Source organism: Pelodiscus sinensis, chromosome 13, assembly GCF_052426305.1.
Source record: "Pelodiscus sinensis isolate ZL-2025 chromosome 13, ASM5242630v1, whole genome shotgun sequence".
NCBI classification, from domain to species: domain Eukaryota; kingdom Metazoa; phylum Chordata; order Testudines; family Trionychidae; genus Pelodiscus; species Pelodiscus sinensis.
In genome coordinates, this window is record NC_143064.1 from 30,738,998 (window position 1) to 30,766,673 (window position 27,676).

Below are 27,676 nucleotides of genomic sequence, written 5' to 3' on the forward strand. Positions count from 1 at the left end.
TTTTTCAGAATGAGAAGCCTAATTTCCTGAGACTCTTTCAACCTACTTTAATTATGCTTTATAATCAAATAGATATAATATACTGACTGTTTGTATTTGACTATTTGAAATAGATAATGCCTCTGGTTGTAGTCAATGTCAGGTTTTTTTCCCCTGAAGATAAAACCCTTCTGCATTGTAACATTGAACCTATTTTATAAGCCATTCTTTGTATCAGCGTACAGCAATAAATTAAAACCTGCCTTAAACTTTAAGTCAATTCTTGGTTTGTTTACAATTGTGCATTTGGCTCTATGACTTGTAATAGAAGCCATAGAAGGAACTGCAGCAGAAGGGATGGTGACAGCAAGTAATACAAACACTAGCAACTAGGGATGTAAAATCCCATTTATTTAACTGGTTAAATGTTTAAGTTTAACTAGTTAACCAATTAACTGGGAGTGGGGGAGGGGGAGGAGAAAAGCCATGGGGAACCACTACCCTGCCCTGCCGAGATGACTGGACTCCAGACCCTCCTCCGGCCCACAGGATCATGCCCAGGCAGGCCCCTTCCTATGTCCACCTCCAAACTGCTTGAGTCCAGATGTTCCCTTGCGAACTGTGTTGTATACCTGCAGTCCAGCAGCCACTTTAAAGTGTATCTATGGACTTTCACATTTCCACTGTCTCTAGAAAGATCTTCTCTGTATGTTAACAGATTAGATCTTTGGTTCCACAATGTATCTCTTATAATGCCTACCCTTGAAACTTTTCGTTATTAACAGGAACAGCAAGGAATTTGCTGTGTACTCCCCCAGCTGTCCGGCTTGCACAAATCCGCATGCAAACATGGACAAGGGAAGACATGTTCATGGAGCAAATTGAGTGGTGGAATACGCTACTAGAGAAGAGGACAGAGGTATGGCAGGAGAGGACAGCGTGCAGTCAACTGCAAATGTAGCACCAGGACAATGTGTTTTTGTCCTTGTTGGCTGTGATGGAGCGCATGGCAAAGTGCCTGAGGAGGCTTCCCTCTCAGCCCCTGCAAAACAATTTCCCCTTTTTGCCTAGTTCTGTAGCCTCCATGCCAACGGGCCCTAAGACACCGGGGAGGGGAGGGAGGGAGAGAACAGGAGGCGGCAGCGGCAGCACCTAGGCAACTCAAGGGCAGCCTCACACTCAACCTCCAGTGCATCATGAAGCAAAAGTCTGTCCTCACATTTCTGATTCGCCCTCTCTTCTTTGGGACCCAAACCATGGACTCCTTTTCTATCTCTGCTATGTACCCTAAATAAAAAAAAATGATTTCTGAAAAATAGTCTCTTCATTGCTTGTACTGCAGCGGTAGGGTCGGGGAAAACACGCAAACACACTGAATGCAGGGGCACCTCGTTGAGAGCAACGTGCATGACTCTCAAAACTGACCATTCCTAAATCTTTCAAAGCCCCAAGCTGTGCTATTCTTATTGCCCTGGTGTCTGGCTGCTCAAAATCTCTGGCTAGGTGCTCTGCCTGAGCCCCCCACCCTGCAAGCCCACAGCAGGCTGCCACCAGAAACGGAATCTTGTGTTTGCGGCCGTCTAACCTAGTCAGTAGGCTTCTAAACTTTCCCTTTAATGCCCTAAAGCACATTCAATCCTCATTCTGTACTTCATCAGCCTGTAGATGAACTGCTCCTTACTGCAGTCCAGGTTGACTGTGTACAGGCTTCATGAGCCACAGGAGCAAGGGGTAGGCTCAGTCACTAAGGATCCCTATTGGAATTTCTACCTTTCCAATTCTAATTTTCCAGTCTGGGAAAAACATTCCAGCTTGCAGCTTTCCGAAGAGGCACAAATTCCTAAAGATGTGTGTGTCATGCACCCTTCCCGACCATTCCACTTTAACGTTGGTGAAATGGTCCTTCTGATCCACCAGTGCCTGCAGCACATTTAGTGAACTCCATCACGGCAAAGTCCTCCACTCTGGCATCCATGTTTCCCAATCATTACCCCTGTAGCAGAATGGCATTGATTGCTTTGGCTACTTCAATTACAGCAGCCCCACTGTAAGTTTCCCCATTCCAAACTGATTCCCAATCGACCAGTAGCTGTCTGGTGTTGCAACCTTTCATAGGGCGATTGCCACACACTTCTCCACTGTCAGAGCAGGTTTCATTCAGATACCCCTACACTTCAGAGCAGGGAAAGCCATTCACAAAGTTCCATGAAAGTGGCCTTGCACATTCAGAAGTTTTGCAGCCACTGTTCATCATCCCTCCTGCAGCACTATGTGGTCCCACCAGTCTGTGCTTATCTGACAGCCCCAGAACCTGTGTTCCTCTGAAATCAGTGGATCAACTGCTGGCTGCATTTCTAATTAGCTCAACTCAATGGCTTGCATCCCAAGAATCATCCTCATCCTCTTCCTAGAGTGCTATGCATATGCTCTAGACATATTCCACAATTAGGTAGAATGGGATTCATGAGGGGGGACCATACTCATTCTTCTATGGCATCTGCGTGTAACTAGGTCCAAAAAAGACACTGATCTCAAGCAAGGGGGGAGTGAGTAAACAAGTGCATTATGGGACACTGACGACATGAACCCAGAACCATCTGCTGCACAGTTTTGGTCCCAGTTAAGATGCAAGAACTGTGGAACAGTGCATCGCTCTCAAAGTTGATAGTGCATCATCAGTAGGGAGAATACTTTGAACTAAGAATGCTAAAGACTAGCTGACTATCTGATAAGCATTTGCTTATCGGATAGTCGAGTCGACTAGTCGCTTCCCCCCTCCGCTGCCTCTATCAGATATAGGCAGCAAAGGGGAGGGAGAGGGAATACTTCAAAGCGACAGCACTGCATGGAGCCTGGGTACAGGCTCTGTGTGGTGCTGCTGCTTTAAAACCCTGTGGCACCATTTCAAAGGGGCAGCACTGCACAGCTGATCCCAGGCTCCATGTGGCACTGCGTTTCAAAGCAGCAGTGCCACGTGCAGCCTGGGGTCAGCTGGGGACTCCCTAGCTGACCCTGGGCACCACATGACATTTCCACGTGACATTTCCCCAGCTGACTCCAGGTCCTGCAGAAATGCCTCTCCGAGCCTGGGATCAGCTGGGGAGTCCCCGGCTGACCCCAGGCTCCATGCGGGCGCTTCCACTTCCACTGGGGACTCTTGTACATTTCAAAGCTGGCACGCTGCTTGCAGCTCGGGTCAGTGGGAAGTCCCACTGACTCAGGGCTCCACGTGGGGGCTTCCATCAACTAGTGAATTCCATCAACTACTCGACTAATACATTAATCCATATTTAGCATGCTTCCTTTGAACTATGTTGAATTCTTGCACAGTGAGGAGACATGGACCTTCAAATTTACAAAAATCAAGCAGTAAAAATGAATAAATAAATAAATAAATAAATTTTAATACATTTGACCTCATCTCAGTGTAAATCTGGCCTCAATTTCATGATACAAAAAATTGTTCTAATTAACAGCCTAATGAACTACACCAGTGGTTCCCAACCTTTAGAGGCTCCCGGGCGGCGCGTCCTGGGGCACACCAGGGGCGGGGATGCTCTTGCACCCAGCGCCAACATGTGCCCCAGGACTGGGGCTGCCCGAGTGCCTTGTGCTGTGGGCCAGGGGCCGGCGCCGCCGCCTGGGGCTGGCACTGGCGCCGCATGCCCGCCTGTGCCCCGGGGCTGGGGCCACCGGTGCGTGTCGCGCGCCTGGGGCCGGCGCCTCCAGTGCGCCGCACGCCGGGCCGGCCCAGGTTGTTGGCGGGCGCACACAAATGCCCCGGCAGGCGCCATGGTGGGGACCACTGAACTACACATAAAATTTTAAGTGCCTGCTTTGTTTGTGGGCAGAAGCCATGCAATTCAAAATGTGGAGGGAGCTCACTGAGTATTACTTGTCCTGTTTCTATTTTTGTTAACCTTTACAATGGAGTGCAAAAGGTAAACAATATCAGAACTATTAAGAAAGTAATAGAAAGTGAAACAGAAAATATAATGCCACCATGTAAATCCTTGGTATGCACACATCGGGAATACTGTGTCCAGTCCAGATTGCCTCATCTCAGGAAGAATATAGGGGAACTAGCAAAGGGTAAGATAGATCATCAAGGTAATGAAACGGCTTCCATATGAGGAGAGACTAAAAAGAATAGCATTGCTCAGTTCAGGAAAGAGATAAGGGGGAATCTGATAGAGGTCTATAAAATCATGAATCATCTGGGTAAAATGAACAGAAAATTAATATTTTCACACAATGCAGTTACCTTGTGGAATGTTCTGCTCCAGGATGTTGAAGGCCAAAAGTACAACTGGATTTTAAAAAGAACTAGCTAAGTTCCTAGGATAGCTCCATCCATGGCTATTAGGCAAAATGGTCAGACACAAAACTCCAAACCTCTGACCTCCAGAAGATCAGTTCTACTGCCTTGTTCTGTACATTCTCCCAGAATCTCTGGTACAATCCACTATTAAACACAATAAGGGCTTGATAGAGCATTGGTCTGATGCCATGCTGTATTTACGTTATGCAATACAGACAAACCTCGCTACACTAAAAAAATTGAAGTGACTTTACCTTGTTTATTGGGAGTTTTTATATGAATATTTAATCTTTGCCTTCTTTAAAGAATAAAAGGAAAGTAATGAGACTTCAGGGATTATTTACTGTTGATGTTATTCCACATTTAAAAACTGATTTAACTAATTTTTACTTTGAACAATAAGCTTTCAATTTGCCTTACAATAAATAGCATCACATGTAATTAACATTATATTCTGGATACCTTGCCAATTCATCCAGTGAAATTTTGCCTGTGGTTCAACCTACATCTCTAACTACATTTTTAATGGGTTGTAGAGCCAAATGTAACCACAAGAAAATAATGAAATAGATTTACAATGGCTGCAACCAGAGGGATACTAAGCATTGTCTTATATAAAATAGTTCAAATCCTCAACATCTGCTATGAAACACAGTAGGAAGGCGGAAAAACCCCAGCAGAACGCATTATAGTGCTTTCCCAGCTGTGCACTTCTCACACAGTGTAGCAACTCACCTTGAACCGCTCATTTATTAAAAGGCACGTGTGGATTTACTGACTCTTGCTATGCTAGGTAAGAAAGCTTGTTAGAATTTAATTTTTTTTTTTTAAAGAATCTTGGATAATATCAATGCGCATTTTACAACGGAAATTTATACATTTTCACAGTGCACACAAAGCATTTTTTCTATTGTATTGATATACATTTTCACACAGTTGCAGGCAACTGTGGGGGAGCACGCAATAGAAGGGACAGAAAATAATTATTTAAAAGATTCAAACAAGATAAAGCTTTAAAACAGGGTCTGACCAGGGCTCGACAGACTATAGAATCTACTCGCCCGTGGCAAGTAGATTTCAGCTGCACGCCCCATTTACTGGTGGCTCTTGTGCATGCGCAGTGCAGGGCTGGCGAGCGGCTTTCGCCGCTTCTTGTCAAGCTCTGGATATGACTATTTGTTTTCATGGTTTGCATCACAAATCAATATCCTTAAATCAAACTTCACAAGTAGATTTTACTTTGTCTAACTATAAATTTAGATATCCATGGAATGCAAATATTTTTCATTATTTGTGTATGAAAAAATTGATATTTATCAACACTTGCTATTAAAACCTAATCTCTCTCAAACCTAAATAGAAGGTAAGCAGATGCTGATGCAGGTTATCTTGGGGTACTTGGATGCCTGTCCCATGATGTGACCTACTTCACTGGTTGAGTATCTGTTTTGGGACAGTAGTTTTGGGTGTATTATGGTGTATATCCCAGACTCTCTCCTTAGAGCATACTCGGTGGTCTCGATTACCTAGCTATAGATATCAGATTTCTTGATGTGTTTGGTGCGGTGAATGGCTTTAATAAGGCAGGTGTGATGATCTGTGGGTTTCTTACAGACAGTTGTCTGTAGAGTTCTGCAGAAGTTGATTGTGGTCCAGGAAGTTGTTGCTAATGTGGGAGAGTTCCAGAGAGTTTAATGGAGAGGAGTTGGTTGCGGAAGTTGTAGTGGAAATTTATAAGCAAGCTGAAGTTGTTTTCATCCTCTGGACAGACATCAATGTATCTCAGCTATATCACTGGTTTCATGACCCATTACAGAAAATAATTTGGAGTTGTGATGTTAAATACCGGTTAACTGAATAATCAATTAACCTCATGAAATCTTATTGATTACTTGACAATTCAACACTCCCTGGGGAGTAGGACCGGCAGTGACCTGCCACTCCACACTGTTGCCTTATGTCAGAGGCAGCAGCGTGGGGTGCCGGGCGGGAGCTGTTCCATGAGGGGAGCCAGTTTAAAACCAGCTCCCCCTCGTGCACCGGCTGCCCGCCTGGCTCCTAATACACTTTAAATGCAGACCAGCAGTGGGAGTGGGTCCTGGACCTACCGCAAGCTAAGACTGAGCTTGGCTGCTGCCCAGCCTACCTTGGGGGAGGGGAAGGGGGGGAAGGGGAAGAGCAGGAAAATGCATGCAGTCTATAGCACTAACCTATAAGCTTTAGCTTATCAGTTAATCAACTATACTATTATATCCCTAATCTAGAGATTTAATTATTAATCCAAACAAGCATTATTTTGATTAACTGAGCACACAAGTAAGACAGTTTATGATTAAAGCAATGATCAATTTAAAAATAATTCTAGAGCAAAGAAATTTTAATTAAATGAAATCTAATGAATATACCTGTCACTTTAAAGGTATCTAGAGATTGACAATCCTGCTAGTCATAGGTTGGTCAGTCAGGCAAGCTGAGGTCGGATCAGACTCTCAGGCTCTGCTTGGCTCCATGCGTTGCTCCCCCCTTCTCCCCAGCTGGAGAAAGGCCAGAGCAGCAAAGCACTGTCTGGAGGCTTTTCTCCTACAACTCCAATTGGCTGTAATGGCAGCCAACAGGAGCAGCAAGAGACTCTTCTCTGAACACTCTGCAGTTACCAATATCTTTAAAATAATGAGATATTTGGAACCTACTATATCATTTCTCAGTGTGGTCACACTAGTGTACCAGACTATAATCACCAGGTCATAACAATCCTTTATATTTAGTATAACACAGTAACCTTTAGAATGCCATATCCAATTGCAAACTCACTTTGGCTCCGTCTAGACTGGCCCCTTCTCCAGAAGAGGCATGCAAAGCAGGCAAGTCAGAATAGGGAAATCCGCGGGGGATTTAAATATCCCCCGCGGAATTTAAATAAACATGGCCGCCGCTTTTTTCCCGGCTTGGGGAAAAGCCGGAAAAGAACGTGCAGACTGCTGCGATCCTCCGGAATAAAGCCCTTTTCCGGAGGATCTCTTATTCCTACTCCCCAAGCCAGAAAAAAAGCAGCGGCCATGTTTATTTAAATCCTGCGGGGGATATTTAAATCCCCCACGGATTTCCCTATTCTGACTTGCCTGCTTTGCATGCCTCTTCCAGAGAAGGGGCCAGTCTAGACGTAGCCTTCTAGTTTAGTGCTCTCCAGATGTACTATAGCTTACACTTTACCAAGCTGACTATATTTTTTTTGCCTAATATTCTAATCTCACTAAGCACTCATGTAAAATCCATACTTCATTGACATTCTGATCCCCTTCCAAATCAGCATCCACAATTTTCATTAGTGTGCTATGAACTCATTTTGTAGATTAATGAAGATATTGAATATCATCAACCTAACCAGTGCTTGCTATATCCTGCTACACCTCTCTCCAATATAATTCTTTGTTTATGGTACTACAATCAGTTTCTAATCCACAGTGCTATTTATATCCAAGACAACTTGTTATAATCAAAGATTGTGAATTATCAAATGCTTTATTAAATGAAAATATACATGTTCTTTGATCTATTGATTCTGTAATCCTATAACAATCAAGTTTATCTAATGAAAAATATTAGACAATTTTAATGGTTCTAGATCCGTGGTCACCAATCAGTAGATCACAATCTACCAGTAGATCTCAGGGGCTCTAAGAGTAGCTCTTGAGCCCTCTCTGAACTGCACACCTGCGCAGTACATTTACATTAGATTTCCTCATCTGAGGAGCTGTTACTCACCGAGCAACAACACAGGTGAGTAACTGCGAGGAATGGTGGGAGCTGGGAGGTCGGGAGGGCTGAAACACCCCAGCAAGCTGACTTTGGCTTTCAGCTCAAAGAGGCTGCCCCACGCTCCAGCTGATCAGTGGCTTCTCCTCTGTGCCTGCCCTTGGTGCACCCTGGCTGAGCGCCATGGCCAGCTGGCCAGGCAGCCACTTCTCTTCCCTCTAGCCTGGCTGCCCTGTGCTCAGCCCAGGGAGGCTGCGTCTAGCTCCAGCTGTGCTGGAGCAAACATCCCAGGCTGAGTGCAGGATCACAGATACCCATCTGATGGACTGTATACGACTAGCAATCTCAGACTACAACCCAGACTTCAAGACACTGGCAGATACTGTTCAGTCACAGGTGTCACACAGACTTTGTTATTGGAAGGAAAAAATATATAATTATCAATACTTGATTTTAGATTTACAAAATAGCAGAGAACAAAATGTATAATTGTAAATGCTTCATTTGACATTTAAATAGCATGAATTAAAAACAGACCATTTATTTCATAACTATAAACGTGATTAATTTTATATATTGCATAATTTAAAAATAAACTGTTTAACAGAGTGTATAAGGGCTGGAGATAGCAAGTGATGGACAGGAGAATAGAGAGGGCAGGGCTTCAAGGAAGGGGCGGGGCGGTAGATCTTCACCTGTTCTGAGACTTAAAAAGTGATCTTAGGTGTAAAAAGATTGGAGACCACTGTTCTAGATACTTAGTGGTTTTTTTCCATTCTTCATATTTGCCTCATGATTTTACTGAAGATAGAAGTTACACTGAAGATAGCAACAAAACCCCCACATTCTGATTTTGAGAACTGTACTACACTTACTTTACTCCCATTTCCTGTTAATTCCTCAATTTTCAAGGACTTTTCAAACAAGTAGCATCAGCAGTACAAGCACAGTTCCTCTACCTGCTCTATAAAGCGCATAGCCCAATTAAAGTAGTGTTAAAATATGCAGCACTTCAATTAGGTTGTTAGGCAATTAATGCTATAGTAAGAAAAGCCTGAACTGATTGTTAAGTATTCAAGTTTTACAATTGTACTTGCCTGTTGTATGCTGTCCCCACTAACCATATGAGGTAGAAGTGGCACTTCATTCATTATAGGTGTGGCTTCTAGTGGAGGTGGCTGGTCGGCCATCATCACTAAAATGACCATTCATTGACAATGTCACATCAACTATCTGCTGAAATTAAAACATAAGAATCAAGATTAGAGAGCTATATTTATTTCAATAACCATTCTTACTAGACTTTTATGGAAGTTTGACCTGCTGGACCACAGATGTTTCCAGATCAGAGAGGTTCTACTTGTACTTAACGTTAGCATGGTGTAAATGCTTTAAGTGTAGAGTGACTAATGTAGTTTTTGTCACCAAGAGCACCTCTCAGCAGAGGTGGGAGAAATCTTTGGTGCAGATAAGGTCAAAGAGGAATACAGCATCTAACTGAAAACGCTGCCACACTTAGAAGTAGTTTTCCTGATAATTGACAGAGTCACAGTTTTAATTCAAAGCTATTATTTCATAATACTGTGCTGTAAGACATATCAAATACAATGAATACAAATAAATAACTTGACAAACATCTCCTAGCTTTGTTTTTAGCAGGAATTTTAAGAGAACAAAAGGTGCAAGGGCAGAAATTCACAGAATCGTAGAAGATTAGGGTTAAAGAGACCTCAGGAGGTCATCTAGTCCAATCTCTGCTCAAAGGAGGACCAGAATTGTCCAATAAAATATGTTTATTTGAATCATGCCTACTTTAGTAAGTTACCTGCATCCTACATAAAATAATCATTCACTCAGTAATATTGTTGATGTGGTTCAAACAAAACTTTCACATCTGATCACATAATTTTCAACTTAAAATAACTGTATTGAAATGTTGCCATTAGTAACACTTAGGCTATGTCTACACTACAGAACTTCTGAAAGAGGAAGTTTTTTTGAAATTTGGCCCCATGTAGATGGGCCAAATTTCGGAAAAACGTTTTTCGAAAAAAAAAGCGGAAAGATACGCAAATTGTGGGTCAGAATTTGTGTATCTTTTTTAGACTGCAAAGAAAAGTCAGGATATAGCCTCTAAGTGACATTGCTTAAACTGTACAAATCTTATTTTTAATGGTAAAGCTAAGCAACTAACATTATACATAGCCTGAATTTAGCATACAAGTTATCAAAAAATCTGCAAGACTGTCTTAGTATTTTTGATCTAAGAATCAGCTAACTTCAAAGATAGAAATAAGGATTTTTCCTTGGCCATTAAGCACTTAAGGAAACAGCAACTATATTAAATAGACACTCAAATAATTAACTAATGCCAAGTTGTAAAAATATCTATAGAAATTAACCTAACACCTGGGACTTCAATTAAATGTTTAAAGTTTCTATCCTTGTCTTAAGCATCTAACATAAAATAACGTATCTTTAGGAACTCTGCAATGTCAATGACATTTCAGTTATAACTACTACTATGTTGTGGCTAGAGTGGATTAAAAAAAAAAGATTAAAAATTGATCTTTTTATTTAAAAAATTTAAATCAGATTTTTTACTTTAAATTGTTCTTTGATATTTTTAAAAACAAGAAAATATTGAATTTCTTGCTTAAAAACAACAGTTACAATTTCATCACAAACATGCTACACCTACACTTACAGTCTCATAAAAATAAGTTAATGGCTCCAATCTGATCAGCCTAACTTACCAGCGCTTGCTTCTTGAAAATTCTGGGCTTTCAATTTCTGTCTCTCAGCAGACTAAAAAGTGCATAGAGATACAAGCTGGATAGGATTGTTTTTGTTCTGTGCTATGCGCTGGTAGTCCTCAGCCAAGAATGGTACAGGGGTTAGTTTAGACATTGTCTGAAAGACAGAGACAATATATATAGGGAAGGATGGAGGCACCATAGAAAGGAATAGTGGAGTGGACAAGACAGACATTATTCAGCATGCACACAGCTTCCTATATTCCCCCACAGTTTTGAGACAGAAAAACTGTCAGGGCTTCTGGGTGTAAGATACCCAACCTGGAAATTTTTTGAAAAATTCATTCCCAGGGTAAAAAAAAAAAGGAAAATGTGTCAAGTGTAAGCAGTGCAAGATAATGATGCAGGCCCTAGCTACAAGAATGAATCATCACAAGAAAGACTTCTTATTGGGAGAAAATAACGTGAATGAAAGTGTGGATATAGATGAGTCCATCAACTGGCTAGTAACTTAATTCACTTTGCAATGCATCATGCTGCAAGACAATTTCACAAACTGTTTATTGTGTTAGGTGTTGCTAGGAAAAAAGTTTACTTTCACTAATCCTTATGGTTTGTTGAAATAGTTAACTAGATTTAGAATTTACCACTCAAATATACAATACAGAAAGCTACAGAGAGAAACCTAGAATTGTCAGTTGCCACTGTTATTTCCTTATTTTATATTACATAATACATGCCCCTTACTTTGGAACATTATGACCAGAGGTTAGATGTCCATTCCCTATTTTACTTCAACTTAACTAAGCTTTTCCAAGGGAACCCCATTCTATAATTTTCTTAAACAAAAAAAAAAAAAAACAAAAACACCACACCCAGAAGCTCCAATGAGTTCAAAGGGGCTTACTCCAAAATTAAGTGCGGTCTAAGCACAGTCAGTCAGTCTTAGCTTTTTTTGTGCCAGCAATGCCTCCTGCCACGTATATTGGCCAAACCGGAGAGTCTCTACAATAAAGGATAGGACACAAATCAAACATCAGAAATAGTAACAGACACACACTTGTAGGGGAACATTTTAACCTGCCTGATCACTCAATCATTGATTTAAAAGTAGCCATTCTTCTATATAGGAATTTCATCACCCAATTACAGAGACTGCGAAGTATAATCCATCTGCTAGTTTGACACTATTACCCTGGGCTTGAATAAAGACATTAACTGGTTGGCCCATTACAAAGCCAATTTCTCCTGTCTGACATCTGCATTTTCACATTTTTTAAGCTGACTATCAAATTAACCCTTAGGAAAAGTCTCCTGCAGTCTCCCAAGAGCTGAATTTTGAAATACTGCACTATTGTTTACAAAAAATTGAAGAGCTATGCTTAGATTCTCCATGTGTTGTATGCATAATATATAAAGATTCATAAGAGTTATCTCCCATTACTAGAAGATTAGGTAAAGTAAGTAGGTAAAAATGTTTCATATTTAAACTTTCCCTCAGAAGTACATTTGAGTAATTCTATATTCTGATAGTATAATTCAGGTAATCATATTTAAAAAGAAAAGTTGCAGAAGAAAGCAACAATTTTCCATTCTATTAGAGGCATCTAAGAAAAACAAAGAGAGACGTCTCTCTGAATAGCTTCCCACAAAATAGGGTATACAGCATTGTGACTGACCTCACTTCAAGATGTAAGAAAAATGCAGGAACTGGCAGTTGAAACACCAGCCTTCCCTTCTTTCTTGCTCCTCAAATCCTCTAACACACTGCTGTGATTATTATGGACTCCCATGGATTTGGGCTCAGTATCATGAGGTGCTTCAATGAACATGAGGAGTATAAAAAAGCGTGAGGGAGAAGTGGAGGGGATTGTATAAACAGGAAAATACAGCAACAACGCATAATAAGTCTCAAAGGGGGGGGTAGAGGAGTTAGTCTGTAATTTTAAAAACGAGTAGTCCTGTGGCACCTTAGAGACTGACAAAAAATTAACAGAATCATGAGCTTTTATGGGTAAAATCCAATTCATCACATGAATTAGGGTGGACATATTAGAATTTCTCCTGCCTTTACAGCTACACCAAAAGTGATGTCTCATATGTTTGTTATTTCCACTCCAACTCATCTGATGAAGTGGATTTTACCCATGAAAGCTCATGATCCTATATATTTTGTGTCAGTCTCTAAGGTGCCACAGAAAGACTCGTTTTTACTCAGATAATAAGTGCAGTGAACTGACACTAAACCACTTTCAAACTTCTTACTTAAGAAAAAAATTAACAAAGGGTTTTCATATATATTTTACTTCAATCAAAATGCATATGCAATGTTAAATATACAGGAAATGTTGATCAGATTTTTACCTCAATTAACAGAAACTGTCAGTTTCTCAGCATAGGAGGCAGTGTTTAAGATAAAGGGGGAAAAAAAAAAAATCAACCGAGCCTTTTGCCAAGTACAGGTTGGACTTCTCTGGTCTGGCACCCTCAGGATCTGAGTAGTCCCAAACCAGGAAGTTTGCTGGACCAGAGGAGGTCAATGCTCCCCTGCAGGCCCCAGCCCATGCCCAGCTCCTTTCCAAGCTGTGGAGCTCCCCACGCTGCTGGTGGGGCTCCCCAGATGGGGCTCCTGCATTACTCCTGGCCCTGATGGCCTCCACCAGGGTTCCCTACTCACTGCCAGCTGTGTAGGTGCCAAACTTCTTAAGAACTGCTTCAAATAATATTTAAAATTAGAGGCCAGATTAGTTTCATTGTCCAAATAAAGCAATGAGTAGAAACAGATTACACAGTGAAAATTAATTATAGTACAATATAGATGTCAGACTGGTCTGTATTACATTGTATTATATGCAAGTCAGAAAATCAAAGTTAGGGAAGTAATTAAATGTACTTCAAATGTACCAATCAGGAAACACTCATTGGAGTTCACCCATCAACCATAACTCTGTACTATCACTGCTACTTGTCCTCCACTTCCCTGTGGGGATAGTAGCTCCAATCTTTAAAAAAAAAAAAAAAAATTTAATTCAAGGGAAATCCAGAATCTCCTCTCACACCTTCCCACAGGCCCCACTTATTTCAACCTCCCCCCCCCCCGCCTTTGCTTGCTCTCCCCCATGCTCACTCATTTTCATGTGACTGGAACAGGGTGTAGTCTCTGGGGCTAGGTCTACATCACAGAGTTTTTCCAGAAAAAACAGCTGTTTTTCCAAAAAAAACAAAACAAAAAACTTCACTTACATCCACGCTGTAATAGCATTCTTTAAAAAAAAAAAAAAAAAACACACAACAACAACAAAAGAAAAGGAACAGAGCATTTTTTCCGAAAGAGCTCTTTCAGAAAAAGGCGTGTATGGATGGGGAAGAGGGAGTTCTTCAGTTTAAACATAGCCTGGCAGATAAGTTAAGGGCAGGAGGGGGTTCCAAGCTGAGAGAGTGTTGGGTAGGGGTGGAGAGGTGAGGAGTGGTCAGCTTTAGGATAGAGTTTGGATGTAGGCTGAGGGTTGGCACAAGGGACTGGGATATAGGCTGCACCTAGAAGGCAGTTCACCAAAGGCAGCTCCTGGAAAACAGCGCAGCAAGGTTCAGGCAAACTGTTTCTACCTGACCTCATGCTATTCTTGAAAATAGCTGGCTAAGTGCAGGCACCCCCTGTGTATGGTTCCAAAGCAGGGGAAGATCTCCATACACTCCATTACTGTCTGTACCCTCAAATGCCACCTCCATTGGCCAGTTTCCAGCCAATTGGGGCTGCTTGGATAGTGCCAGGGGTGGCGGTGAGGCACAGGCAACTCCTAGGAGTGGGAGCACCACATTCTTCTCCTTTGGTCACTGCAGTTCAAGAGCAGAGCCCTGCAGTTCAGCAGATACTGATTTTCATCCATGGGTATCAGCATCCACAGATAGTAATTTGTATCTGCGCAGAGCGCTACCGATAAAGTCATTATGATCATCTGGTCCAGAGATGGGCAACCTGCAGTGCATGGGGCACATGTGGCCTGTCAGGGTTCCATGTGCAGAATGTATATCCTCTCTGCCCCCTTCCTCCAGGCCTCACACACTGGGGTCCCCACACTTACCTATCTCCTCTCCCTCTCATCCAGAACTCCCAGAATGTCATGAATTGGCTGATTCATGCCCCGTCCCCACTCCTCTCCCTCCCAGAGCTTGAATGCCACATATCAGCTGATTCACAGTACTCAAGCTCTGTGCAGGAGGGAGAGGAGCAGGGACAGGGAGCAAGTCAGCCAATTCATGGTACTTTGAAAGTGCTGAGAGGGAGGGGAAAAGAGCAGGGATGGCACTTGGGAGAAAAGGCAGGGAAGATGTTGGGCAGGAATTTGATGTTGTAAAGTGTAAAGTTTCCTTTTTATTATTTAAATCTGATGACAGTTCTATTAACATATGAATGATTAAAGCATTTCTACTTGTTTTGAAACATTCATCATGCCATGTATTAATGTATTTAATCTTATTCTTAGGGTCACGGGCACAATTGATTTCAATCTTGCAGTCCACGGAGATTGAGGCCTCTCACGTGACTCACCAACTAGCCTTGGTTGTCCATCACTGATCTAATCTGATCTCCTGCATTGAAGACTCCCGCTGCTGACCCCAGGGGCACCATGCAGCGCTGATGCTTTGAAACGCTGGAGGTAGCCCAGTGTTGGGCTCTTTGCAGCATTTCAAAGCAGCAGCGCCTCGAGGAGCCTGGGAATCAGCTGGGGACTCCATGCAGCGCTTTTGTCTATGAAGCATAGCAATAGCACTAGGGCTATTGCTACACTTCAAAGGCAGATGTACCCTATCAACTAATCAAATAGTTGATGCAAAATTCATCAACTATTTCATTAGTCAATTCTTAACATTCTTAGACCAGGGGTGAGCTGGAACTCGGCTGTCCCAGCTTGTGCCCCATCCCCCACTGCCTCCCCCCCAGACAGTGCTGGGGGAGGAAACTGGCTTTAAAGCTGGCACTGGCTCCTCCTCCTCCTCCTCCTCCTCCCCTCCCCTCCGCTTTGCTGCCTCTGATAAGCCTAGGCTTATCGAGTAGAGGACAACTCTACTCTAGTTGCTTACATCCCAAGCTGGAATCTGGCTTAAAAAACCACTCACCCACCCACAATAACAAATGGCTAAGTTTCTTCTAATAAGTCAAAGATACTTGGGCATTGGTACCTCAAATATTTCCAGATTTTCTATAATTTAACTGTTTTTTGAAGTACACAGTTTTATATTTGAGGTTTTTGGTGTAAAATATTTTATATTTCTGATTTTTTCAGTGTTTCCACTCTTCCCAATAACTACCATATTATAAATAGATCATTAATTTATATTAGAACTAATTCACAGATTGTTAGAGCTTTTTATTTTATTGGAAAAAAGTCTTAAGCTTTGACACGTGCAAATATTATGAAATGACTATATTTCAAACAAAGAAAGAAATGGGGTTTCTGTCTTGCTTTGGGACTCTACAAGACACCTTGCCAATTCCAATTGAAGTGCTTTACTTCTGAACATTTTTAAACCTAGTACAGGCAGTCCCCGGGTTACGTACAAGATAGGGACTGTAGGTTTGTTCTTAAGTTGAATCTGTATGTAAGTCGGAACTGGCGCCCAGATTCAGCCGCTGCTGAAACTGACCACCAGTTCTGACTTACATACAGAATCAACTTAAGAACCCCAAGCGTCCCCAAGTCAGCTGCTGCTGAAACTGATCAGCAGCTGATTCCAGGAAGCCTGGGGCAGAGCAACCCTGCCTCGGGCTTCCTGTAGTCAGCGCTGGTCAGTTTCAGCAGAAGCTGACTTGGGGACGCCTGAGGCAGAGCAGCTGGGGTGCTGCTGGGTTGCTCCAGTAGCGCCGCTCCTCGGCACTACTGCAGCAACCCAGCAGCACCCCATCTGCTCTGCCCCAGGTGTCCTGATTCAGCCGCTGCTGAAACTGACCAGCAGCGGCTGAATCAGGACCAGAGCAGCTGGGGTGCTGCTGGGTTGCACCAGTAGCGCCCAGAGCGGCGCTGCGGGACCAACCGGCAGCACCCCAGCTGCTCTGCCACAGGCGTCCGGAGAAAAGCCTAGTCTGCTGGGGGGGGGGGGGGGGTCGTACTAGCTGCGCCCCCCCCCCCACCCCAGCAGACCAGGAAGACTCGGGCGGCGGACCGAGATGCATCGCGGTCCCGCCGCCTGGGTCCTCCGCGGCTTTGCTCCCCGTCTCCCTGGTCTGCTGGAGACCAGCAGACCAGGGAGACGGGGAGCGCCTCTGAAGACGCCGGCAGCGGAGCAGCCCAGGCGCGCCTGGGGTGCCCCGCTGCCCGAGCCCCCCCCCCCCCCCCTCGGCTTTGCAAAGCCTCGGGGAAGCCGGCAGCGGAGCAGTCCAGGCGCGCCTGGAGTGCCTCGCTGCCCGAGCCCCCCCACCCCCGCGGCTTTGCAAAGCACGGGGAAGCCGGCGGCGGGGCAGTCCAGGCGCGCCTGGGGTGCCTCGCTGCCCGAGCCCCCCCCGCGGCTTTGCAAAGCGCGGGGAAGCCGGCGGTGGGGCACCCCAGGCGCGCCTGGACTGCCCCGCCGCCGGCTTCCCCGCGCTTTGTAAAGCCGCGCGGGCGGGGGAGAGGGGCTCGGGCAGCGGGGCTGCCCCGCTACCCGAGGCCCTCCGCAGCTTTGCTCTGCGTCTTCCTGGTCTGCAGACCAGGGAGATGCAGAGCAAAGCCCCAGAGTACACGGGCGGCAGGACCGCGAGGTCCCGCAGTCCGTGTACTCTGGGGCAGCCCCGTTCGTAACTGCGGATCCGACATAAGTCGGATCCGCGTAAGTCGGGGACTGCCTGTATAACCTGACAGAGTTTATGACTATGACACTGCACCCTATATTCTTCATAATGATATTATGATGGAATAATTAGGAATGTTAGATATTGGATAACCAAACAGCCATATAACTGCATGAAATCTCTGCGGTTACACAACTATTCGATAGTCCCTAGGAGCAGGACCAGCAGCCAATGTGCTCCCAGCCCCACTCCCAGGAGCCCCCTGCACACTGCGCTGCTGCCTCTGTATCAGAGGCAGCAAAAGGGAGGAAAATTCATGTAGTCAAGAAGATTAACTAATAATCTTAGGCTTACTGGTTAATCGTGTTAACTACAAGCAGACATCCCTAAGAATCATGATGATGTATTTTATGCAAGTCATGTGAAGTGTCACGGAAAATTTATGATTTGTTGAATATGATTACATGTATCATTTCTGTATCTGAAGTTATGAATATTGACTGTTTCTGTATTTCATATGTAGTTACACCTGGGTAATGCATGCTAAACAAGAGACTTTCAGTCTAGATAGCTGGCTTGGAAGGGTCTGTTCATGGTAATGGGCTATTAGAAAGAAAAACAGGCCTTAAACCTCATCTGATGAATAGGGCCCTGCAAATATTAGAGATGTAAAATCCCATTTAATTAACCAGTTAAACATTAAGGTTAACCCATTAACTGGGGCTGAGGAAAGGATGCCATTCCAGCTCACTAAGCTGGAGTGCACTTGTGCTGTGGGCAGGGGCTGCTCCAGCCCAACTGCTTCCAACCCTGTGCTGGATGCTCTACTGTATCCACTGCTCATTTTTGCAGATATAAATTTTGTATCTACACAGGGCTCTAATTATGACCCTTCTGTGAAAGCTCCTAAACACCTGTGAATGATAGCTGCTATGACTATACAAAGACATGTGGCAGTTCATATGATGCTGAACTCCATCTTGGGATGTCAATCGGTGAACAAAGGGTTCCTAACAGCAAAAGCTATACAAGACAGGAAGTTACATCATCTGGTGTATTCCCTATTCAACACTGGTCTCCAACCTTTTTAAGCACGAGATCACTTTTTGAATTTAAGTGCAATCCAAGATCTACCTCAAACCCAAATACCTTTGCCCCACTTCCTTTGTGCCCCTTCTCCGAGGCCCCATCCCTGCTCACTCCATCCTCCCTCACTTTCACCAGGCTGGGGCAGAGGGTGGGGATGAAGGCTCTGGTCTTGGATTAAGAGATTTGAAGTGAGAGGGGCTCTGAGCTGAGCTTGAGGCAGGCAGCTGAGATGCTGAAGGGAGTTCTAAGTGCAGGCTCTGGAAGGTTGTTTGGATGCATGGATGCTTGGGGCTAGGACAGGGGTTTGGGGTACAGGAGGAGGTACATAACTGGGGTAGAGGTTTGGGATGTGGGCCCCAGCTGGGCACTGCTTACCTCAGGTGGCTCCCGGGTGGTGGTGCAGTGGGGCTAAAACAGGCTCACCCTTGTCCTGGCCCTGAACCACTCCCAAATCAGCCAGCAAACTCCATCCCAAGTCCTGTTGTGCCCCCTCTCCATTCAGTGGAGGTAGGAGACAGTGTGGGAGAGGGGGCACCCTGACATCAACACCCCTCCTCTCCCTGCCTTGCCCAGAAAGGAGGAGGCTCCTGAGGGTACAGTTCCAAGGCAAAGAGCAGGAGATGCACCGCTGTGGGGGGAGGGCCAACTGAAATGCAGGCACTTGATAGCCTCTTGGCCAAATCAGTTAGGGTCACCTTTCAGAGGCTCCAAGATCTGCCACTAGATCCCGATCTGTATGGTGGCCACTGCTATACAAGCCAACACTTAGAAACATGTGAGGTACACAGATTGAACTGGGGGGGTAGGGGCAAGTGCTGGGGCCAGGCTAAAGAGATTTCTATCCTGGGAATGAAACACCTGGGGATAGGGTTACCTGCTGGTGGGAAGCAGGGCTGGCCAGGAGGGGGTTGGGTGGAGCAGGAGGCGGGAAGCAGGGCTGGCCAGGAGAGGGTCCGGGGGGAGTGGGACTGGCTGGAGGAGATCCCAGGGGGAGGGGGTGGGGAGAAGAGGGACCAGCCAGCGGGAAGCAGGGCTGGTTGTGAGGGGGTTGGAGGGAGTGGGAAACTAGCTGGCGGGGAGCGGGTCTGGCCCTGGCACATGCGGTCCCAGCGGAGTGCACGGGCAAGTCCAACCCCGGGGATTCCATCTGGCCCCAGTCTCTCCCCCCCCCTGCATAGATGCATACTGCCTGGCTGGTAGACATGCTCTCACAGTGTGGCAGTACACAACTACGTACTGATGATAATAAAAATTTAATTAGAAAATACCGGATATTTATACGTCCGGTATTTTCTCAATTTGTTTCCCAGACAGAAAGTTTAAAACCCAACACCTGGGAACTCTACCTGGGGATGCTGCAGCCTGCTTACAGCATCTCAGCATGAGAATCTGCTATTTGCTTCCAATATATTCATATTATTAAGATTAGTTTGCATTTTTTGTTTATTTTCTAGGTAATCTTCTTTGACCTGTGTGCTATCACTTAAAACCTATCTTTTGTTGTTAAACTTGTTTTTGCTTTTATCTACACCAATGAGCTGGAATGAAGTGTGTGGGAATCTTAGCTCTGGGGCAAAAGGCTTTGCATATTCCTCTCCACGCTGAGATGTAGGGCTTGGAGGAACAGTGCAGGATGGGGCCAGGTCACTCTTCTTGCCACTGAGTTGCTCCAGGTCCCACTGCCATAGTGAGGCCTCTCCCCAGCTGCCACCCCACAAGAGACCCTCCCCAGATAATCCCCCTAACCCCCGAATCACATAGCTTGGGGGAAGGATGCAGTGGAGGTAGGAGGGGGTGAGGCTTGGGGAAATGGATGGAGTGGGGGCAGGAAAAAGGGAGTTTGCCCCAGGCTCCACACCCCCCCACCCAGGAAGAGAACTGGCAGCATGTAACCTCTAGAAGGAGAAGGCGGCCAACTCAGGTACCCCCATCTCTGTAGCGGTAAATAACCGCTATCAGGCTCTTTCCACAGGCACTGCAGTGGAGAATGCTTTGGCAGAGACCTCTCAAGGAAGAAATCAGATGAAAACACCATTGACCGGAAGGCATGGGATGCACAGTCCTAGGGATGGGGGTTCCAAGACGCCCACCACCCCAAAAGAAGACAATGGGTGGTGGTGGTCGGGGACTCCCTCCTAAGAGGGACTGAGTCATCCATCTGCTGTCCAGACCTGCAATCTCGAGAAGTGTGCTGCTTACCAGGAGCATGCATTCAGGATGTGACAGAGTCTTCCGAAGGTTTAATCACTTTCGGATTGCTACCCCTTCCTGCTTCTCTATGTAGGAACTAACAATACAGCCAAGAATGACCTTGAGCGGATCACAGCAGATTATGTAGCACTGGGAAGAAGGATCAAGGAATTTGAAGTGCAAGTGGTGTTCTCGTCCATCCTTCTGGTTGAAGGAAAAGGTACAGGTAGGGATCATCAAATTGAGGAAGTAATGCATGTGGTGTCAGAGAGAGGACTTTGGTTTCTTCAACCAGGGGACTCTGTTCCAGGCACGAGGATTGTTAGGAAGAGATGTGATCCACCTAACCAAGAGAGGAAAGAGCATCTTCGTGGGCAGGCTTGCAAACCTAGCAAGGAGGGCTTTAAACTAGGTTCATTGGGGGTCAGTGACCAAAGCCCTGAGGTAAGCGAGGAAGCTGGACACCGGGAAGAATCACAAAGAGGAATGAGCAACAAAGGAGGACCCCTGATTCAGAGGGGAGAAGGAAGGGCGATCAACTGGTTATCTAAGATGTGTGCACACAAATGCGAGAAGTCTGGGAAACAAAAAGGAAGAATTAGAAGCCCTGGCCCAAATCAAAGAATTATGATTTGATTGGAATAACGGAGACTTGGTGGGATGACTCACATGACTGGAGCACTGTCATGGAAGGGTATAAACTGTTCAGGAAGAACAGGCGGGGGAGAATATAAATATGTGTTTTTACTAAATCTTTGGAAATAATTCAGCATGATACCCAACTGAATTTTTCTATACCCTATCTTGTATAAAATTTGGTTTTTAGTCAGAAAAGGCACCACAAGTTGAAGTGACAAGCACTGAAAATATTCCTCAGAGCCAACCCAACAAGTATGCACAGTCTATACTTACAACTAGGAAAATACCATTTAATTTAGGCCTGTGTTCAAGCTGGGAGATCTCAGCTTTAGGAAAATAGGACACAGTTAACTCCAGAGACAAAATACAAGATTATTTACAAAAGAGACTATGTTGCTTTTCATTAAGTATGTTCCTGCAAGAATCCACTGTTTAAATTGTTCTTAAGAACATAAACATAAGAAAATGAGAACGGACTGGGTCAGACTAATGATCCATCTAGCCCAGTATCCTGTCCACTGTTGGCAAACAATACCAGATGCCCCAGGGGGAGGTAACAACAGGTAATCATCAGATGATCTCTTTATCTGGAAATGGATGACAACAGAGAGGCTATGGACACCATTCCTACCTATATTTGCTAATAGCCATTGATGGACCCAACCTCCATGAATCAAAAATGAGTAGGGGGCTGGAACGAGTCCCATATGAAGAGAGATTAAAACAACTTGGACTTTTCATCTTAGAAAAGAGGAGATTAAGGGGGGGGAATATAGTAGAGGTCTATAAAAATCATAACTGGTATGGAAAAAGTGAATAAGGAATAAGTTATTACTTATTAATGCAATATAAAAACTGGGGGAGGGGGGTGGGTCACAAAATGAAGTTCGTAGGCAGCAGGTTTAAAACAAACAAAAGGAAGCTTTTCTTCACTCAGCACAGTCAACCTGTGGAATTCCTTGCCAGAAGATGTGGGGAAGACAAGGACTTTAACAGGGTTTTAAAAATAAAATAAAAAGCTACACAATTCACTATTCTATGGACCTAACCGCCATGAATCTATCTAGCTCTTTTTGTTTAAACTTAAAAAACAACAAATAGTCTGGTAGCACTTTATAGACTAACAAAACATATATGGTATCATATAAGCTTTCGTGAGCACAGCCCACTTCTTCAGATGACCAGAGTTTTGAGTTTAGGATGTCCAGACCCAAAATAATAGGGGAGAAGAAAGAGGGGGAGAAGAAAAAAAGTGGAAGGGGGTGGGAAACAAGAAGCAGAGGGTAAATATCAAAGGGAAAACCAAACAGGCAAAACTGGTAATCAATAAGCATCTAAAAATTGGATAGTTAAAAGAAGCAGATAAGGGCCATAGGATAGCAATTAGAGAGGAAGAGTACTAACACAAGAATCTAAACAGAAAGACCTCTGGGCATCTTCATTGTTTGTTTGGTTGATAATGTCCCAGCCATCCATTATCTCGACTGAGGCCATAGGTGTGAGAATTAAATTTGTGGATAAATTTCAATTTTAACCCTTTTCTGTGTATTTGGCTTGTAGAACTGGTCCGTAACAAGATAGCCACTTGTTTGTTTCTATTTCCACTTTGGTAAACGTTGAGCACTATGAATTTACAGTATTGCACAGAAAAACTAGGGTTGCTCTGCTTCAAGATGGATGTTGATTGGTTACATAAAATCTTAAATCTTGTATTTTAAGATCTTTTTGCTGTTTCAGGCAAAGGTTACAGCTATTTGCTGTTGTACCCATACCAGAAAGTTAATTTTCATAGACTAGGGATGTAAAATCCTGTTTAACTTGTTAACCAATTAAAAACGGGGCAAGCAGGAGGGCCGTTCCCACACTCTCCTACTCAGGTCAGCCAGGATGCCCCATAGGTAGGGGCTGCTCCCGTGTCCCAGCCAGAAGAGTCTCTGCCTCCGGGGCACCCTTGCCTGCTGCAGGTAGGGGCTGCACTGGAGCAGTCTCTGTCCACAACAGGCCTCCTGCAGGGCTGAAGCATTCCTCCACCTACGACAGGCAAAGGACTGCTACAACCCCACCAGTTAGCCTCACTCATTAAGGGTAAGGCTTACGGGTTAAGGTTAACAGGTTAAACATTCACATCCCTAACATACATATTCCATGTTTTAACTATTTCCATGGGTGGAGAAACCTTTTAGACAATATCATCAGTGTGCAGCAATTTGAGACTACCAATAGGGAAAAAAAGAAAGAATTAACATAAAATAGATTTGAGCAAACATTTTAAAATCCACTACTTCATATTTTGAATCCTTGGCTGATAAAAAAAAGTTAATACCTTCATATCCTTAAGTCTTTGTAAATATTCAATTCCTGTTCTCTCAAAAAAACTTCAGTATTACAGTTTGGCAATAATCCTAATTAGAGCAACACATTTACAATACAGATTAACCAAGTAGACCACCGTCATGGAAACTTCCACACAGCAGAACCAAAATAAACAAAGCCCTTTTATAGAGTTATCAGTGTTGAAGATATTTGCAGTAGGACATAAAATAGTAGTAGATATGCATAATCATTGTGTCACTTTATAACAGTCAACTTAATATGTGGTTTAACAAATATCTTTCACCTGAGAAAGTAATAGCTACCTAGTCCAAGGATAAAACACCAAGGCATGGCTGATGTCTTGGAGCATATGAAATCTCATTTGTCAGTGTTTCAAGAAGGCCCACTCCCTACACAGCCAAGTGTTCATTTTAATGGAGGAAGTTAAACAGTCTCCATAACAGAATAACTTCTTTCCATGTATCTGTTTTTATTAGGGATATAAAAACAGGGACTTATTAATTAGGGATATTTGTATGAATGTATAACTACTAATTTTTTTCGTGCCTCCTTCCTCCTGCACTGTTGCCTCTGTGGTAGCCAGCAGGAAGGGCCCCCCACATGCACCAGCTTGCCTGGCCCCATCTCTGCTCCCAGCAAGGGGAATAAGGTTGTATGTAGTGAGACTGTTAACCATGTACTTGGATACAAGTTCACATGCCTACTTTTTATTTAGTCTTCCAGTTTCCTGCAGCCTACCACTCTTCCTCCATGAGCCAACTTGCTTTTTCCCAGGTTCTGTCTAATGTCTTGGACGGAAATTAAACAAGTTATACTAATTGGGAAGATTCAAATAAGCAGATTAGCACTCCTTACAAAGATCAAAATGGCATGTTAAAGTATCAAGTGTGGGTTGATATGCAGCTGTTCTACAAGTCTCAAAAAATACTACTCATTCAGCAAACACACAAACATATCAAGGACTTAAAATGAGACAAAGACTACCACATCTTGACTACCATAATAGCATTATTTTTTGCCTGTATTTCACTTTAACAAACAGCAGGTAGTAGCTGTAATATGTTATTGAAAGATGCAAGTTCATTATATGCAAGAAAGTGTGTGTCTGGAACTGGAGAAGAAAGGGTAATCATACAATTGTAGTAGCCAAGAGAAAACACATCACTGTAAACCAGGGATGGACAATTTTTGACTGGGGGCCACTTCAGAAATTTTTGAAGTGGCTCCAGGCCACCCCAGAAGGGGCAGGGCCTCAGGTGGAGTGGGCAGAGCCAGGACACTTCCATGCTTCCCTGCCCACAGAACCTGATTGGTTTGGGGATGGGGGAGTGCATGAAGTCTTTCCCTCTGACCTCCACAGAGAGAGCCACCAGCTGTTCTAAACAGCTGGCGGTTGCCTCTAGCTTCCCTTGCCCTTTGTGGTGGGAGGAGACTTCTCCCACTTCCCCCAGCTTGATTATCCTGGGAGTGAGGGGGAAGGATGCAATGTCTCTTGCTCTTTGCCCTCAGGCATGTGGCGCTTAGAAACAACTGACAGGTTTGACTAAGCGCCACATGCTCCCTGGTCCCTAGCCCCTGATTGACCTGGGGGCAGGAGAGCAACAGGACCTCTGCGGGTCGGATCAACCCGCCTGGCAGGCCAGATCCGATGCCCACCTGTGCTGTAAACTGTTTGCAGACAAACAGATAGCACTTGGCAACATATCAAAAGACACTTTATAAGTGACAATACATAAAGGTATGTGTGTATAGCACTTCTACATCTCTCTCTCTCTCATCATTGTTCCAATTAGTATAAGCACAAAAATGGATAATTTGATTCAGACCCCACACAAGCACTAAATGATAGATTCAAGACATATTCCTTTCAGCCTTCCAGCAAGAGATAAGAAATTGCATTGCATCTATCAGAAAGTTCTTTTGCTTTTCACAAAACTTTCTATGCTGCAGCCACTTACTTTCTACACATTAAACAAAAATTACTCTTTTACAGATTCCCAATTGGTAGCTCACGCAGCTTATCTTCATTTAAAAAGGATATTAAAAACAGAATTTCTAACTACTATTTCTAACATAGCAGCAATTTTTTCATGAAAGAACTACAGTATTTGCAAGGCTATTATGGAGTTATAAATAAGAGAGAAGACAATCCATAAGAATCTTTCTTAAAACAGTGAAGGTATGGACAGGGAAGGTACGAAAACTAGAGAAGCCCTGCTGTAGGTAGAAATAAACTAGATAAACAAAATTCAGTTTACTCAGATTCACCTTCATTTTTAAACCTAAGTGGAAACCTCAATCTAATAGCAATATTTTTTTAAAACTTGAAATATCATCTAGTTATTTTATCATTACTACTGATTAGGATTGAACATTTCCTTGCTGTTTGTCAGCACATCTTCTGTTGTAAGCAAGTAAATAGCTTCTGCTACCTATAGAAAGCAAGTTAAAATATTAAAATGTCACTTACGCAAGTCTCCAGTAAGATAACACCACACAGCAAAGAAAGTGTGAACCTAACACAAATTAGATAAATTTGCACTGCTCTTAATTAAATTGTTTATATCTAGTCTGTTAGTCACATTGCTGAGTGAAAATTTATTAAATATGTATAAACTTAACTATTGAAGCAATATTTATATGGAAAAACATTTGAAATGAAAGGACATCATCTATCAGTTTATGTTCTCTCACCTACATTTAGTCACTGAATCATAACTCTGCCAAGTTTTTTCCAAAGAAGAAATATTTCAAGTCCCAAGTTTTAAAATGTTGACACTCATTTCCATTCTTTCACTTTAAAATGTTACTAAACAACTGAAAAAGAACATTGTCAGTTCCATATGTTCAGGAAGAATAATATTAACAGAACAAGGCATAAAACTAGGAGGGTTCTATTTCTGATTGCTGTTTACCCACGGTTGTCTTGATCTTGTGCCTATTGATTTTAAAGGTGAAAATTCTGCACCTGAGACACTTTGGCCAACTCAGAACCTAAGCGCCCTGTAAGATCCCAGCCTGGGGAGAGGCATTCTACCGCTGGTTCCAGCCCCTGCCCAGACTCGCAGCAGCTGGGAGACAGTTGCCCCTCTCTCATCCCCAACCCAGCCTCAACCTAAACACGCGATGGCCAGGGGAGGCACCTCTCAGCCCCAGCCCAGGTGCTGCTACAGGAGGAGAGAGCTGCGGGAAGGCCTCTCTCCCTACACAGTCCCTGGGCAGCCTGCACCCCAGATCCAAAACCCCCAAGATGGAGCCCTCATCCTAGTCCCACCCATAGCCAGAGCCTTCACACTCTTGCACCCCAACCCTCTGTGCAATTCCTAAGCTCCCTCCTACACTCAAGAGCCTCTCACCCCCACCCCTAACACTTGAATTTTGTCATGTGCACAGATATGGAGGTAATCTGTCCATATTGGTACATGTAACAAAATCACCTATATATTGGTACATGTAACAAAATTCAATCCACACTTGTGATCCCTGTAAGCTGTATGTTTGTGTGACTGCTCAGGAGAAATTCAAATGCTGCTAAGCTGATTTTAACATAGTGCCCAAGCTAAGCTGTTTGTTTCTATTGGTGGTGCACATACACACATGCATTGGTGTGCACAAAAATTGATTCTACACATGGATGGAAAAAATCCACAGATTAAAAGAGAATACTGATCTACACATGTATGGGAAAAATTAGAAGGAATACTGCTCACAATTACAATAAACTAAGAAATGGAGGTAAAAATTAAAGTGAAAGTAGCCCCCTTTTCTCTGAAGACTTCCTGACACCAAAAAACCCACATGGCACATTTAATAAAACAGGTGAGACACACCAGAGAGCAGCCCATAATC

General features: G+C 43.8%; 1 protein-coding gene across 9 annotated transcripts in view; it reads right to left on the reverse strand.

Annotated features, from left to right (window-relative positions):
* The window catches only part of LOC102450753 (fibronectin type-III domain-containing protein 3a-like), a 109,665-nt gene that overhangs the window by 74,062 nt on the left and 7,927 nt on the right, over positions 1–27,676 (reverse strand). For 2 of the 9 annotated variants that reach the window (XM_089781637.1, XM_089781644.1), the window contains exons 2-3: positions 10,810–10,966; positions 9,151–9,289 (exon numbers count right to left, since the gene is read on the reverse strand). The exons of 1 other annotated variant lie outside the window; for it this stretch is intronic. In XM_089781637.1, coding sequence (XP_089637763.1) covers positions 9,151–9,261 — 111 coding nt within the window. In that variant the 5' untranslated portion in view covers positions 9,262–9,289; positions 10,810–10,966. Of the gene's footprint in view, positions 1–9,150; positions 9,290–10,809; positions 10,967–11,716; positions 11,815–12,488; positions 12,629–27,676 lie in introns of those variants that run through there. 6 more of the 9 variants (XM_089781641.1, XM_089781642.1, XM_089781639.1 and 3 more) reach the window with 5 other exon arrangements.